We start from the raw sequence: 13,283 nt of genomic DNA, 5'->3' as shown, positions 1-13,283 counted from the left end.
ACAAGATGCAAGGGACCCAAGACAGAATTAGAGGGGCTCTGCCTCCAAGCAGATGGAAGGGAGAGACAAATTGGTTTGTTGGACTGTACAGAACCAATGGCCTGGCAAGTTGAACCCATGAGAGAATAAAGCTTTAATAGATACAGGTGCCCAGAGTGCTCTGACACCATCAAACTATGAGGGGTGGAACCCATCTGTGTTTCTGGTGTGACAGGAGGATCCCCACACCTGGATGTGTTGGAAGCTGAGTACTGGGATGCAAGCCACAGTTTGCTTTCACTTGGAGGCATGGAAGGAGTCACTGGACTCAGTCTGCCCCAGAGGTGGAAACACAGCCCCAGCATTTGCAGCATTTGGACTGGGCATGGACTGATCCAGACTGTGCTGGAACAGAGTGGAGCTGCAGAGCACCTGCAGTGAGCAGCCCTCTGGGTACTGCAAAGCAACCTCCTGTGGAGTGAGCATGGACAGTGCCTGAGGTGTGCTGCTGATTGCTGCTGGGCATGGTGCAGGTGGCACAGAATGAGGGCTTGGGAATATCAAAGGTTAAGCTGGAAATTTGCTGCCATTACTCCATCCTGCCTCATGCCACCTTCACAGGGACAGTGCTGGCTGGAGCAAAGGACTACAGGGCTTGAAGTTCAGATTGCAACATGAGAGGCTTCCTGTTCTAGTTGCTGCTGTTGGGTTCTGGCTCTCAGGTGCTGGCTCTTTGCTGAGGGGGAGGTCTGAAGGGATTTAACTCCTGGCTGCTGCTGCTCACTGCTGTGTTTCTTTCTGAAAACAGCCTCAGGTCAGTGTGCATTATGGGATCTCCTTTGGATTCAGCTCTGTTGATGTTGTCTGAAGTCCTTATCTAAACCCAGACGTTTTTTTGATTCAGGTGTGTGTTTATTTTCCCTCACTTCTGTTTTTGGGGGGAACAGGCAGCTTAACCTCTTCTCAGCTCTTCAACCTGTTCCAGCCCCAGAGTGGAAAGCCAACAGAAGCTTTCTGAGTTCTTCCAAAGATCTCCATCAGCTTCCCCCTACACTCTCCAAAGATCCTGAAAGTCAGTCCCAGGACCATCCAAAGCCCAAACACCTAAGATCACCTGAAAGCCCCTGAAGAATGTCTCTGAGATGCCCCTCAAGACTCCTCTGAGAACCTCATTCCCCCTCCCTGAACTGGGCACACAGCTCTGCCCCATCCCTTGGGAGCAAATGCAACCAAAATTTGAGCATTGAGGCAGGGATATCTGAAATAAAAGCAAACAGACAGGATTTGGGTAACTTTTGGGTTTTATTGAGACAATTGGTCAATGCACAGAAGATTTCTCACCCCAGGGAGACACAAAGCATTGGGGAAGAACCAGACAGACCCTGGGGAAGAACCAGACACACCGTGGCAAAGCCCTGCCCAGCTCTACTGGGAGCTCCAGCTGTGCCGACTCAGCACTGTAATTGTTCTCACTAGCAATAATTGGTGTTCAGAAGGGCAGGAGGTGTTGGTTGCTGCTGGTGTCCCCAGTCCCTGAGAAGTGCAAAGGAAAAAGGGATGATTTTGGTGCTGGAAAGACCCTCTCAGAGGGGGTCACGATTACCCAACAGATTCTGGGTGAATTTATGCCTCCCCTCCAATGCAGGCTGCTCTCAGTTGTGGGTGCAGCGGTGATTGCAGAGGGATCGCTTCTGGGTGAAGCTCTTACCGCAGTCGCCACAAGTGAAGGGCCTCTCACCAGTGTGGGTGCGGCGGTGCCGAGTGAGACTGTGGCTCCGTCTGAAGCTCTTCCCACAGGCAGCACAGGTGTAGGGTTTCACACCGGTGTGGGTGCGGTGGTGCTCAGTGAGAGTGCGCCTGTGTCTGAAGGCCTGGCCACATTCAGCACAGCTAAAAGACTTCTCGCCAATGTGCACGCGACGGTGATCTATGAGGCCTGCAGCCTGGGTGAAGCTCTTGCCACAGTCAGCACAGCTGTACGGCTTCTCACCATTATGGATGAGTTGGTGCCGGATGTATCGATTACTCGTGGTGAAGCTCTTGCCGCACTCAGCACAGGGGAACAGATGCTCTCCAGTGTGGATGCGGCGATGGGTGGTGAGAGTGGAGCTGTGTTTGAAGCTCTTGCCGCAGTCCCTGCAGGTAAAGGCCTTCTCACTGGTGTGGGTGAGGCGGTGTTGCCTAAGATGAGAGATCAGCCTGAACCGCTTGCCACAGTTGTCACAGGAGAAGGGTCTCTCTCCCGTGTGGGAGCGGCGGTGCTGGGTAAGATGATCGCGCTGGGTGAAGCTCTGACCACAGTCGACACAGATGAAAGGTTTCTCTCCAGTGTGGGTGCGGCGGTGCCGGGTGAGATTGCCGCGCTGTGTGAACCTCTGGCCGCAGTCAGCACAGGTGAAAGGTTTCTCTCCAGTGTGCGTGCGGCGGTGCTTGATGAGCTCAGAGTTCCAGCGGAACCTCTTACCACAGTCACCACAGATGAAGGGCCAGCAGCTAGGCTGCGGGCAGTGGTGCTTCACTAGCTCTGAGACACCTGGGAAGCTCTGCCCACACTCAAGGCACTGATTCAGCTCTTTGGGTGACACTGAGGGACCTGCTCTGGCTTCATCCTCCTCCATACATTCCTCCCGCTCATCCTGGTCACCTTCATCATCATTATCCTCCTCTTCATAGTTGTCATTCTCAGCATCATCCTCCATCTTCTCCTCTTTTTCCTCCTCATCCTCCTCTCCCTTGGGACTGCACATTGGCTTCTCCAACTTGATCTCTGGGTGCTGCATCTCCTCCCAGCTCTTGCCTGGGTCCTTCTGTGAGGCCATACTGTGGGAGGGAGGGGTCACAGCTCTGCAATAGGGAAGATGGAAGCACCTAAGCCCAGGACCTCAAACCCTCAGATCCTGCCTGGTTCATGACAGTCCCTGACTCCCAACACCTCCCAACACCCAGCTGGAGAAGAGAATGCAGAGGGGACCTCAAACCTTCAGTTTCTGCCACAGTGTGGGCACAGACCTCCAATACCTGTGCTGAGACCCCAGGTTCCTGTGATCAGTGCCCTGAGGTACACTGGGGCTTACAAGTGGACTTGTCCCACTCTCCTTGAGCCTGGTGACATTGGCAGGGTGGTTCCTGGCCCAGCCCTGTCCTTTGATCTCCCCTGGCTCAGACAATGGAGGCAGCAGCACTGAACAAGGACGACCAAACCACCTCCAACCTTCTCCCACCACCCTCCAAATCCCATCCCCCAAACATCACCTCCTGCTCACAACTCACCCCCAGTAGCCTGGAGCATTCCTCAACTCCCACAACACCTGATGTGCCTCAGAGCTTCTGGAGAGATGAAATGTGGGGGGTAGGAGGAGGTGGAGGAGGTCGGGAGCTGCCCTGGGGACTGGGGTCCTGCTGTTGCCCCACACTGGGTTTCTCACCTGTTAGGCTGCTTCAAGGGGCAGGTTCGCAAATTCTGCTCTTCCCCAGCACACAGGGGCAGGGATGATGGTGGGAGAAGGACTCAATCCCTGCAAGAGAGAAGCAGAGGGCTCAGAGGAGAGCACTGACCTGCAAGGGATGGCTCAGAACTGCCCAGGACCAGGCAGCACAGCTCAGCCTTGCTGGGGGCAGCTCCCAAGCCCAGCAGCACAGGCACAGCAGACAACCAGGGCTGATCAAGATGGGAGACCTCAACAAGTACAGACTCAGCTCCTTGCCCAGCACACAGCCCCCAGCACACAGCTGCAGGCCAGCACCACAACACAGCTGCCTCCACACAGCCTCTCCCAGGCCTTGCCTGCAGCTGTCTCCCAAAGCCTGCCCAGGGCTCTGCTGCCTGCAGCTGCATTTGCCAGTAGATTTTGCTCTGGAACCATCTCTCCTCCCTGGCCGTGGCCCCAACACACCCACTCTGTGCTCAGCTCTGCCCTGCACACCTCTCTATAGCCTACTTCCTAAGAGAAGATCACAGCAGTCCTCAGGATACAGACAAAGGGAGCTTCATGATCTCTGGAGTTGCAGCAAAGGGGGAAGGGACTTGGGCAGCTTCTTGCTAAACCTCTTTAGCCCTCATTGAGATGCTGGAGGAGTCTCTGGCTCCTGCCCAAACCTCACACCTCCAGCACCCTTCACACACCTGCAGCCCAAAGAGACTCAGTAGAAAGAGTTTGCCTTCCTTCTCTCCCTGACCATTTCTCTCAGCTTGCTCTTTGCAGTTCCCTGGAGCTGCCACTCCACATCCCCAAGAGAAAAATGAGGTTTGGAGGGAGGGCACAGTGCCCATGGGCTGCTGTTCATCTCCCAGCTGACACAGGCAGAGCTGCAGCACAATTCACTCCTTTCACCTCCTCAAATGCTGCCAGATTCGGCCATTTCCTGCACACACATTTGCCACCTGGGCCCTGGATCCTCTCCCCTTTTGGAGGGGACAAGGCCTAATTCCTGCCTGACCACACCCAGGCCCCTCTCTCAGTCGCAGCCTATCAATGTCCCTGCTGCCTTGGCTCTCCCATGGCCCTGTGTCCCCAACCTCCACTGCCACTGCAGCTGGAAGGGTAGAGTGGGAAATGCTGTGGCTGAGGAAGCATCTAAGGAACTGGGCTGGAAGCAGCAGCACAAGAATGGAAGGGGCCTGAGACTAAAGGCTGGGATCAGCTGGAGGGCTGAAAGAACAGCACCAAGCCAAGGGGGGGTTACAGATGAGGGCTGGGGAGGGACCCTGCAGACACCTCAGGCAGCAACTCATGAGAGCAAGGGGGACAGAGAGGGAGTGAGACCTCAGGTGATTCCTGCCATGGGGGATGGCTGGGCTGTGTGGCTAGGAGCCCTGAGTGCCTGCTTGGGCTGTGCTGCATGTCAGGAGGGGTCAGGGGACTGTCCTGAGCCAGGCAGGGTTTGGGGCTTTGAGCTTCTGGGGTCAGCTGCTACCAGCACCATTGGAGGTAGGAGCCAGGCAGAGCCACACAGCTGCTGAACTAAGCCCTCCCACCCCCTGCAGCCTTCACCCTCCATCTCTCCATCCAGTGCTCCATCTCCACTCACTTGCTGCCCTCTCAGAGTCCACAGGGTCCTACAACATCACCAGGGCTGATCTACACAGCCAGCAGGGCCCAACAGAAGCCCCTGGATGACAGCATGGAGGAGAATCCCTGTGGTGGGTGGAAGGCACTAGGATGTCTTACACCAGAGAGTAGAGACCTCCAGCAGGGACAGCAGAGTCCAGGGGGACAACACAAAGTGTCATCTATCTTACTTCATTCCCACAAGGCCTGCACCCATGCTCTACAAAGGAACAGCACAGGATCTCCAACCTCCTTTGCCCTTCCTCTCTGCTCCCAGCAACATCTTCTGGGATCTCTCTCTGCAGAGGAGCTTTGAGGTCTTGGCAATGCTGCCAACTGCGGCCTGCAGCAGCCTGGCTCACCTGGGAGCTGCCTACCAGAATCTGTAACTGCAGCTCTTGGGTATGGGGGGAGGAGGGGCAGAGAGGCATGGGGGAGGGGGAAGGCATTTGGGGCCTGGGCTGCACCAAAAGCAGCATGGAAAGAGATGGACAGAGGCCATCCTGGCACTTGGCTCTGCTCTGCTGAGACTTCACCTGCAGCACTGCAGCCAGCTCTGGAGACCTCAACACAGGAAGGACATGGACCTGATGGAGAGGGCCCAGAGGAGGGACACAAAAATGATCAGGGGCTTGGAGTAGCTCTGCTGCCAGGACAGGCTGAGGGAGCTGGGGGTGATCAGCCTGCAAAGGAGAAGAGAAGACTCTGGGGAGACCTAAGAGTGACCTTCTGGTACCTGAAGGAGGCTACAAGAAGGCTGCAGAGGGACTCTTTGCAAAGCCTGCAGGGACAGCACCAGAGGCAATGGCTTCAAACTAGAGCAGAGCAGATTGAGATTGGAGGTGAGGAACAAGTTCTGCACCAGGAGCCTGCTGGAACACTGCAACAGGTTGCCCAGGGAGGGGCTTGAGGGCCCAGCCCTGCAGATGTTCAAGGTCAGGCTGGACAGGGCTCTGGGCAACCTGAGCTAGTGCAGGATAACTGCAGAGGGCCTTGGACTGCAGCACCTTTGCAGCTCCCTCCCAACCCAAACCACTCTAGGATTCTAGGAGTCTAAGTGCAGCCTCCAGGGAGAGCAGGAAGAAGATGAGGCAGAGGAGGACAAGGAAGAGGACAAGGAGGAGGAGAACCAAAATCCCTGCCAAACTCCTCCAAACCTCTGCCAAATTCCTGGAAAGCTCTTCCAGCTCTGCAGAGTTCATTCTGAAGAGAGCTGAGGGAGTTGCTGGGCTCAGGGATGTCTTGCACACTCTGCACAAATGCTCCAGAAGCTTTCCAAGTGCCCTCAAAACCAGCAGCACAGCTCTGCTGCCACACAATGCCAGGCTGCAAGGACCCCAAGGCTCAGCTGCTCCAACCTTGCCAGCTGACACTGGACTGGAAAGGAGCTGGCCCAGCCCCCTGCCAAGCTGAGCCTTCCAACTCTGCCCTGCAGGGCAATCCACCACTGCCCTGGGGAGATGATTCCAATGGCTGACTGGCAGGGAAAAGCTTTTGCCTCTGCAGGGCACTGTGCCACTTCAGCTCAACTCTTGCAGCAGCTCTTTGAGATCTGCCTTTGGAGCACCACAAAATCTGAAGCACTGCAGTGCAAAGCAGCTCAGCTTCAACTTCCAACTGCCTGAACTCTCACAGTTTAAATTCAAGGCAAGGGTCAAGCTCACACCCAGCCCAGAAGTTCACACCCAGCCCAGGAGTTCACACCCAGCCCCCATGCTCAGAGCCAGCAGCTAAGTTGAGAACATCCAAAGCTCAGAGCCAGATCAAAAGTGCAGAAACAGATCCCAAGCTCAGGGGCAGCTACCATGCTCAAGAACCAGCATATTAACTCAGAACCACTTCCCAAGATCAGAAGCAGTTCCCAAGGTCAGAGCCAGCTCCAAAACTAAGACTCAGCTCCAAAGCTCAGATCCAGTTCCAAAATGCAGATGCAGATCCCAAGCTCAGACCCAGATCAAGAGTACAGGACCAGCCCCCAAACTCAGAGCCAGCCCCCAAGCTCTAGAGCCAGCAAATAAGCTCAGAACCATTTCTCAAGCTCAGACCCAGCTCCCATGTTCAGAAGCAGCTCCAAAGCTCAGACCAAGCCCTCAAGCTCAGACCCAGCCTCAAAGCGCAGAAGAAGCTCCCAAGCTTAGACACAGCCCCAAGGCTCAGACCAATATCTCTAGCCCAGAAGCAGCCTCCAATCTCTCTGCCAGACCAAAAGGGCAGAATCAGATCCAAGGTTCAGATGCAGCTCCCAAGCTCAAGAACCAGACACTGAGCTCGGACGCATCTCCCAGGCTTGGACCCAGATCAAAATGCAGAACCAGCTCCCATGTTAGGAAGCAGCTCCAAAGCTCTGACCAGGCCATCAAGATCAGGCCCAGCCCCAAGCTCAGGCCCAGAACAAAAGTGCAGACACAGATCCTAAGCTCAGATGTAGCTCCCAAGCTAAGAACCAGCAAATAAGCTCACACCCAGCCCCCAGGCTCAGAGCCAGTTCCACAACTTTGCTTATTTCAAGTTCCCTTCATTGCAGTTCGGCTAAGTGTCCAAATTGAAGCATTCAGAGAATGCTTTGGCCTGGAAGGGACCCCAAAGATCAGACAGCTCCAACCCCCTGCCATGGCCACGGACACCTTCCACCACACCAAAGGGAGTCTGCAGCTGCCCCGAGCAGGGGGATTCAGCAGCACAAGGAACCCCACCGAGCCCCCACCTCAACCCCACCCGGGGCCCCGCAACCGCACAGACCCCTCCCAGAACAGCACAGACGACGCTCACCGACCCTGCACACCTCTGCCCTACCCCACAGCCCCCCCACGATTTAACCCCAACACCGCGGACCCCCACAGCCGCACAGAGGTCCCCACAATCACAGCGACCCCCCCCAAACCGCACAGGCCCCAAGCGCCAAGCTTGCAGAGCTCCCCCGGACCTCACAGACCCACCCCCACCCCGTACCCCACGGATCTCCCCCGGATCCCACGGACCCCCAAGCACATATCCCCAGAAACCCCCAAACAAACCCCACCGATTCCCCCTAGATCCCCGCAGAGGCTCCCCCCCCCAGTCCCCAGGACCCCTGCCCCACAATCCCTTCCCCCACCCAAGCGACCCTCCCAACCCCTCCCAGCCCCCCAGAGAGCATTCCCTGATCCCCATCCCATGGACTCCCAACTCAGCCCCAGAGACTCCCTCACCCCACCTGGACCCCGGGACAAGGGGGAAGCAGAACAGCAGAAGGAGGAAGAGGCAGAGCTCAGCGCACAGGGAGCCGCCGGCCCCGGCAGGCTGCTGGCGAGCAGAGAGCGCTGCGAGGGAGACCCCGGCCCGGCCCCTCCGGCTGCTGCGGCCACGTGGGACGGGGAGCGGAAGCAGGGAGCAGGCTGGAACAGAAGCCCCGCCCACGAGCGGAAGGCTACAGCCAATCAGAAGCGCCGACCGAACGGCAGCTCCTCCCCCTGGGCGCTGCCGAAGCACAGCCAGGAGCTGCCCCTGCCGGCCGTGTGGCTGCCTCCTGGCAAGAGGCTGCGGAGCGCTGGAGCAGTGCCTGGGCTGTGCGTGCGGACATCGCTGTCGCGATAGAGCTGCGGGGTCGTGAGGTGTGGCAGGGCGGGAGGGGCTGAGGGGGCCGGCGGCTATGGCTCAGGGACCTATTTGTGTCTCTGCCCTGCACAAGCGCTCTGGGCTCCTCCAAACCCCTCCTCAAACTTCCTCCTGCGGCCCCAAGTCCTCTCTCTCCAGCCTGCAGTCAGAACTTTCTTCCTGAGCTGCCTTCAGCTCACAGCCTAAGGGAAAAAGCTCAAAGCCAACCTGAGACCAAACCAATCTGAGTGCAACCCGAGAGAGGCTGCTGCGAGGGCTGGAGGCAGCCCCAAGATGTTCCGCAGCAGGCAGTGGGAACCTGGGGACTCCAACACGAAGGAAGGAAGGAAAACCTCAAGGCTGAGCTCCGCACGCCCCGCGCAGCGCCGGGGCCCAGCAGCTCAACGCTCCCCGGCTCTCAGCATGCCCCGGGGCCCGCCCAGACCCTTCCCCGCTGCGCTGCCGCCGCCCGCAGCGCTCCGGCACCGCTGCCGCTCCCTTGGGCACTGCTGTTGGCTCTCTCGGCTCTGGGGGGAGTTGTACAGCTCAGAGAGAGGTGAAGCTGATCCACAGCCATCGATATCCCCACGGAGCCCTTTGCATCGCCCCAGCACACTCCCACCCCCAGTGCCAGTGCCAGCCCCGCCTGGTGCTGAGTGCGGGCAGCAGGGCTGGGATGAGAGTTGCACTCTGGACCCCGTCCCTCCCGGCCGCTCTCTGACACCTCACCGCCCCCCCCCATTGCTGTCCCAATGCACATCCTGCACAGCACAGACTGCAAACAGCCAAGAACTTCAGGAGCCAACCCTGCGGCCCCCAGCCCCGCCGGCACCCCCCCTGCCCCTGGCCAAAGCCAAACAGAACAATTCCTCACCCTCCCCAAGCCTGCCCCAGCCCCACGGAGCCCCCTGCCCCCCGCGCCCCTCCCGACCCCCAACTCCACACACGCCCCCGGCAGCCCCACGCAGCCAGAGCCTTCCCCGCTGCGCTGCCGCCGCCCTCAGCGCTCCCCGGCCCCCTCAGCCCCTCCCGCCCCGCCGCAGCTCACCAGCCGGCAGCTGCCGCTCGCCCGCCAGCACCTCCGGCACTTCTCCCGCGCTCCGGCCCCGCTGCCGCTCCCCACGGGGCAGCAACAATGGCGGCCGCGGCCGGCAGGGGCAGCTCCTGGCTGGGCCTCGGCAGCGCCCAGGGGGAGGAGCTGCCGCGCTCCCGCCGCCTCTCATTGGCTAAGGCTGCCCGGCCGTGGGCGGGGCTTCCGTTCCAGCCTGCTCCCTGCTTCCGCTCCCCGTCCCACGTGGCCGCAGCAGCCGGAGGGGCCGGGCCGGGGTCTCCCTCGCAGCGCTCTCTGCTCGCCAGCAGCCTGCCGGGGCCGGCGGCTCCCTGTGCGCTGAGCTCTTCCTCCTGCTCCTTCTCTGCTTCCCCCTTGTTCCGGGGTGCAGGTGGGGTGAGTGAGTCTCTGGGGCTGAGTTGGGGTTCGTGGGGTGGGGATCAGGGAATGCTCTCTGGGGGGCTGGGAGGGGTCGGGAGGGTCGCTTGGGTTGGGGAAGGGTTTGTGGGGCAGGGGTCGGTGGGGCTGGGGCGGGGGAGAGCCTCTGCGGGGATCTAGGGGGAATCGGTGGGGTGTGGTTGGGAGGCTTCTGCGGATATGTGGTTGGAGGTCCGTGGGATACGGGGGAGATCGGTGGGGTACGGGGTGGGGGTGGGTCTGTGAGGTCCGGGGGAGCTCTGCAAGCTTGGCGCTTGGGGTCCCTGCGGTTTGGGGGGGGGGGTGTCGCTGTGACTGTGGGGACCTCTGTGCGGCTGTGGGGGTTTGGGGTGGTCGGGGAGGGCTGTGGGCTAGGACAGAAGTGTGCAGGGTCGGTGAGCGTTGTCTGTGCTGTTCTGGGAGGGGTCTGTGCGGTTGCGGGGCCGCTGGTGGGGTTGGGGTGGGGGTCTGTGGGGTTCCTTGTGCTGCTGCTTCCCCCTGGTGGGGGCAGCTGCAGGCCCCCCTTGGCTGCTGCTGTGTTGCAGGCGGAGCCATTGGTGGGCTGCAGGGGCTGTCCCTGGCCCTGTGTCCCTGTGTCCCTGTGCTGGGGGCTGGGCTGGCAGCAGAGCTGAGGTGGCAGCGGCGCTGTGGGGGCTGCTGTGTGCAGGAGAGGTGGTGGTGAGCGTGGGGTGTGGCTTGCAGCAGAGGCTGCTGTGGGGGTGTGTGGGGGAGCCCTGGGGGTTTGGAGGCTTTGTGCTGGCAGGTGCCGGGCGGCTGCTGTGCTGAAGGGCAGCGGCTGGGCTGAGGGCCAGGCGCGGGGGGGAGCTGTGGGCAGGCTGTGTGCTGGGTGCCGTGGGGGTGTCAGGCGTGGGTGCTGTGCTGAGCCTGAGCTTGGGAGCGCCTGGGGCTGGTGGTAGCTGCTCTTTGCTGTGCAATGAGAAGGGAAGGGAAGGAAATGATTTCTGCAAGTGACCAAAGCAATTGCAGTGCTCTGCAAGTCTAGAGTTCCCTGCAAGGAGGCTGCAGTGAGGTGGGGGTTGGGCTCTTCTGCCTGGTTTGAGGTGCTAGAAGGAGAAAAAGTGGCCTGAAATTGTGCCAGGATAGGCTTAGGTTGGAGAGGAGGAGTTCCCATGCTGACAATGTTGGAAACAACTATCAGATGTAGTCACCCAGACTGGTGGTTCCCAAATCCAATTCCTTGAAGCTTCCCCAAATAGCAGGGTCCTCATCTGGCCTGGGGGCAGCTGGGTGCATCTCCAGCAGTTAGAAAGATTTGTTTGCAAAGCCAGTTCCTGACTAATATTTCAGTACCTATTTCCTTCCCATCCCTCAGCAGTGTTCACCAACAAACAGGCCACAACTATCAATGCAGCTTGAGCTGCAGGGGGCCCTGGGATTGGAGTTTCCATTCCCCACTGAAGCCTTCTTGCCTGGGGAGTGGTGGATCCAGGCAGCTGGTTCCTTGGTTTCAATGGCTGTGAAGGATGTCAGCAACACCTGATATGGTCCTGTCCCCTTGGGCTGCAGAGGGGTCTCTGAAAGAGATCTGACATGGACATAGTCTCTGGGTTCCACATCAGGGCCTGGTCTGTCTAACCCTCTCACCTGGGTTGCAGTCACCTGGTTGGTAACAAAGCTCAGGCTCTTATCAATCTGCTGAACTTCGTTGTTCAGCATTGCCTCTCTGAATGGCCCTGGTTCAGAGGGGTCCATAGCTCCTACTGCATGAGGCCTTGCAAACAGGATTTCAAATGGGCTCAAACCTCCTTTGTCCTTTGCTTGGTTTGAATTCTCAGCAGGACACTTGGTGATGCTTGTGGCCAAGGGAGGTTTGCTTCCTGCCCAGTTTTGACTGTCTGGTTTTTGATTAAATGGTTCATTTTCTCCACTTGCCCACTGGAATGTGGATTATAGGGGCTGTGGAGTTGCCAATCCATCCCTAAGGTTTTACTTACTTGTGCCACATTGGCCACAAAATGAGGTCCTGTGTCTGAGGAAACAGCAGCAGGTGCCCCAGAGCAAGGCATTGTGTCTTGTAACACTGTTTTAGTAACCTCTGGAGCTTTGTTTGTGCCACAGGGAAATGCTTCCTGCCAGCCAGGGGAGGTGTCAGTGAGTACCAACAGGTACCTGGATCCCCCTTTCTTGGGAGCTCAGTGACATCCATTTGTTGTCCTGGATCATTTCCTTTGCTAATCTGTGCCAGCCTAACTCCTCTCCTTACCCTGGGGTTAGCTTTCAGGCACTCCTCTCACTGTTGCTTACCTGCTCTCCTGGGGTGGATAATTCTTGTGCTAGACACTCCTGAACCAAGTTTCCACACAGGGCTTCCACTCCCCAATGAGTCTTTGCCTGTTGCACTTGAACAGAAGCCCACAGGTTTGTAGGTGTGATTAACTTCCCACCTGGTGTCCTGGCCCAGCCCTTTCCTACCCTAGTCCCTAAGAGGTATTTGATTCATTTCTGCTGCTCAATTGAGAGTTTACCATCTGGGATCAAACTCTGCCACCTTCCTCCCCTCCCTGGCTACCCTTTGAGCTGTTTGTCTGCCAGTCCATTGCCTCTTTCTTGACTGGTGTTCTCCTGGTGTTCTTTGCAGTGCATTGTGGCTGCCTTGCTTGGCTTTTGCCCTGCTGCCAGCAGCCTCAGTATCTCTTCCCCATGTTTAATACCTGTTCCTTGAGTTGACAACAGTCCTGGTTCTTCCCACATGGCTCCATGTATCACCCCAAAGGCTTACTTGGAGTCAGTCCATATGTTTGCACATTTCCTTTGGGAAAGCTCAGGGGCTCTGGTTAGAGCTGACATTGCCATGCCTGTGACATCCCAGTTCACTCAGTCTGACCTGATCCAGCAAGAGCCTGCACCTGGCAGCTGCAGCATTTTGTGATGTCAAAGGTGGCTGCTTCAGTGGGAGGTTAGGGGCGAGCAGCATCTGTGGGCAGCAGTTTAGGGTGCCTCAGGGGCCTGAGCTGGTGTTAGAGCAGGAGCAGCCCCTGGCATGTTTGTCCCAGTTGGGTGACTTTTTGAGAGGCCAGAGGCATTCAGGTGACATTTGCCCTTCCTTGTAGCATCCCTCCTGGCTCTGCCTGAGTCGGTGTTGCGGCAGCCTGGGTCTGGACTCTGCAGCATTTTGTGACATCACAGGTGGCCATGTCAGTGGTCCATCTGGGGCAAGCATCTTCTTTGTGCAGTGATTCAGGGTTCATCAGGAGCCT

The 13,283-nt window shown here is 58.2% G+C and overlaps 1 protein-coding gene across 1 annotated transcript in view; it reads right to left on the bottom strand.

Moving 5' to 3' along the window:
* Positions 1-1,631: 1,631 nt before the first annotated feature.
* LOC137454422 (zinc finger protein 420-like) overlaps positions 1,632-13,283 on the bottom strand; it is a 148,024-nt gene continuing 136,372 nt past the window's right edge. The window contains exons 8-9 of the mRNA XM_068164462.1: positions 2,185-2,417; positions 1,632-2,100 (exon numbers count right to left, since the gene is read on the bottom strand). Coding sequence (XP_068020563.1) covers positions 1,632-2,100; positions 2,185-2,417 — 702 coding nt within the window. The remainder of the gene's footprint in view (positions 2,101-2,184; positions 2,418-13,283) is intronic.

Source organism: Melanerpes formicivorus, unplaced genomic scaffold (assembly GCF_026170545.1).
Source record: "Melanerpes formicivorus ecotype bairdi unplaced genomic scaffold, bMelFor1.0.p_v2 SCAF_80, whole genome shotgun sequence".
NCBI classification, from domain to species: Eukaryota; Metazoa; Chordata; class Aves; order Piciformes; family Picidae; genus Melanerpes; species Melanerpes formicivorus.
This window is presented reverse-complemented; position numbering and strand designations above follow the sequence as displayed.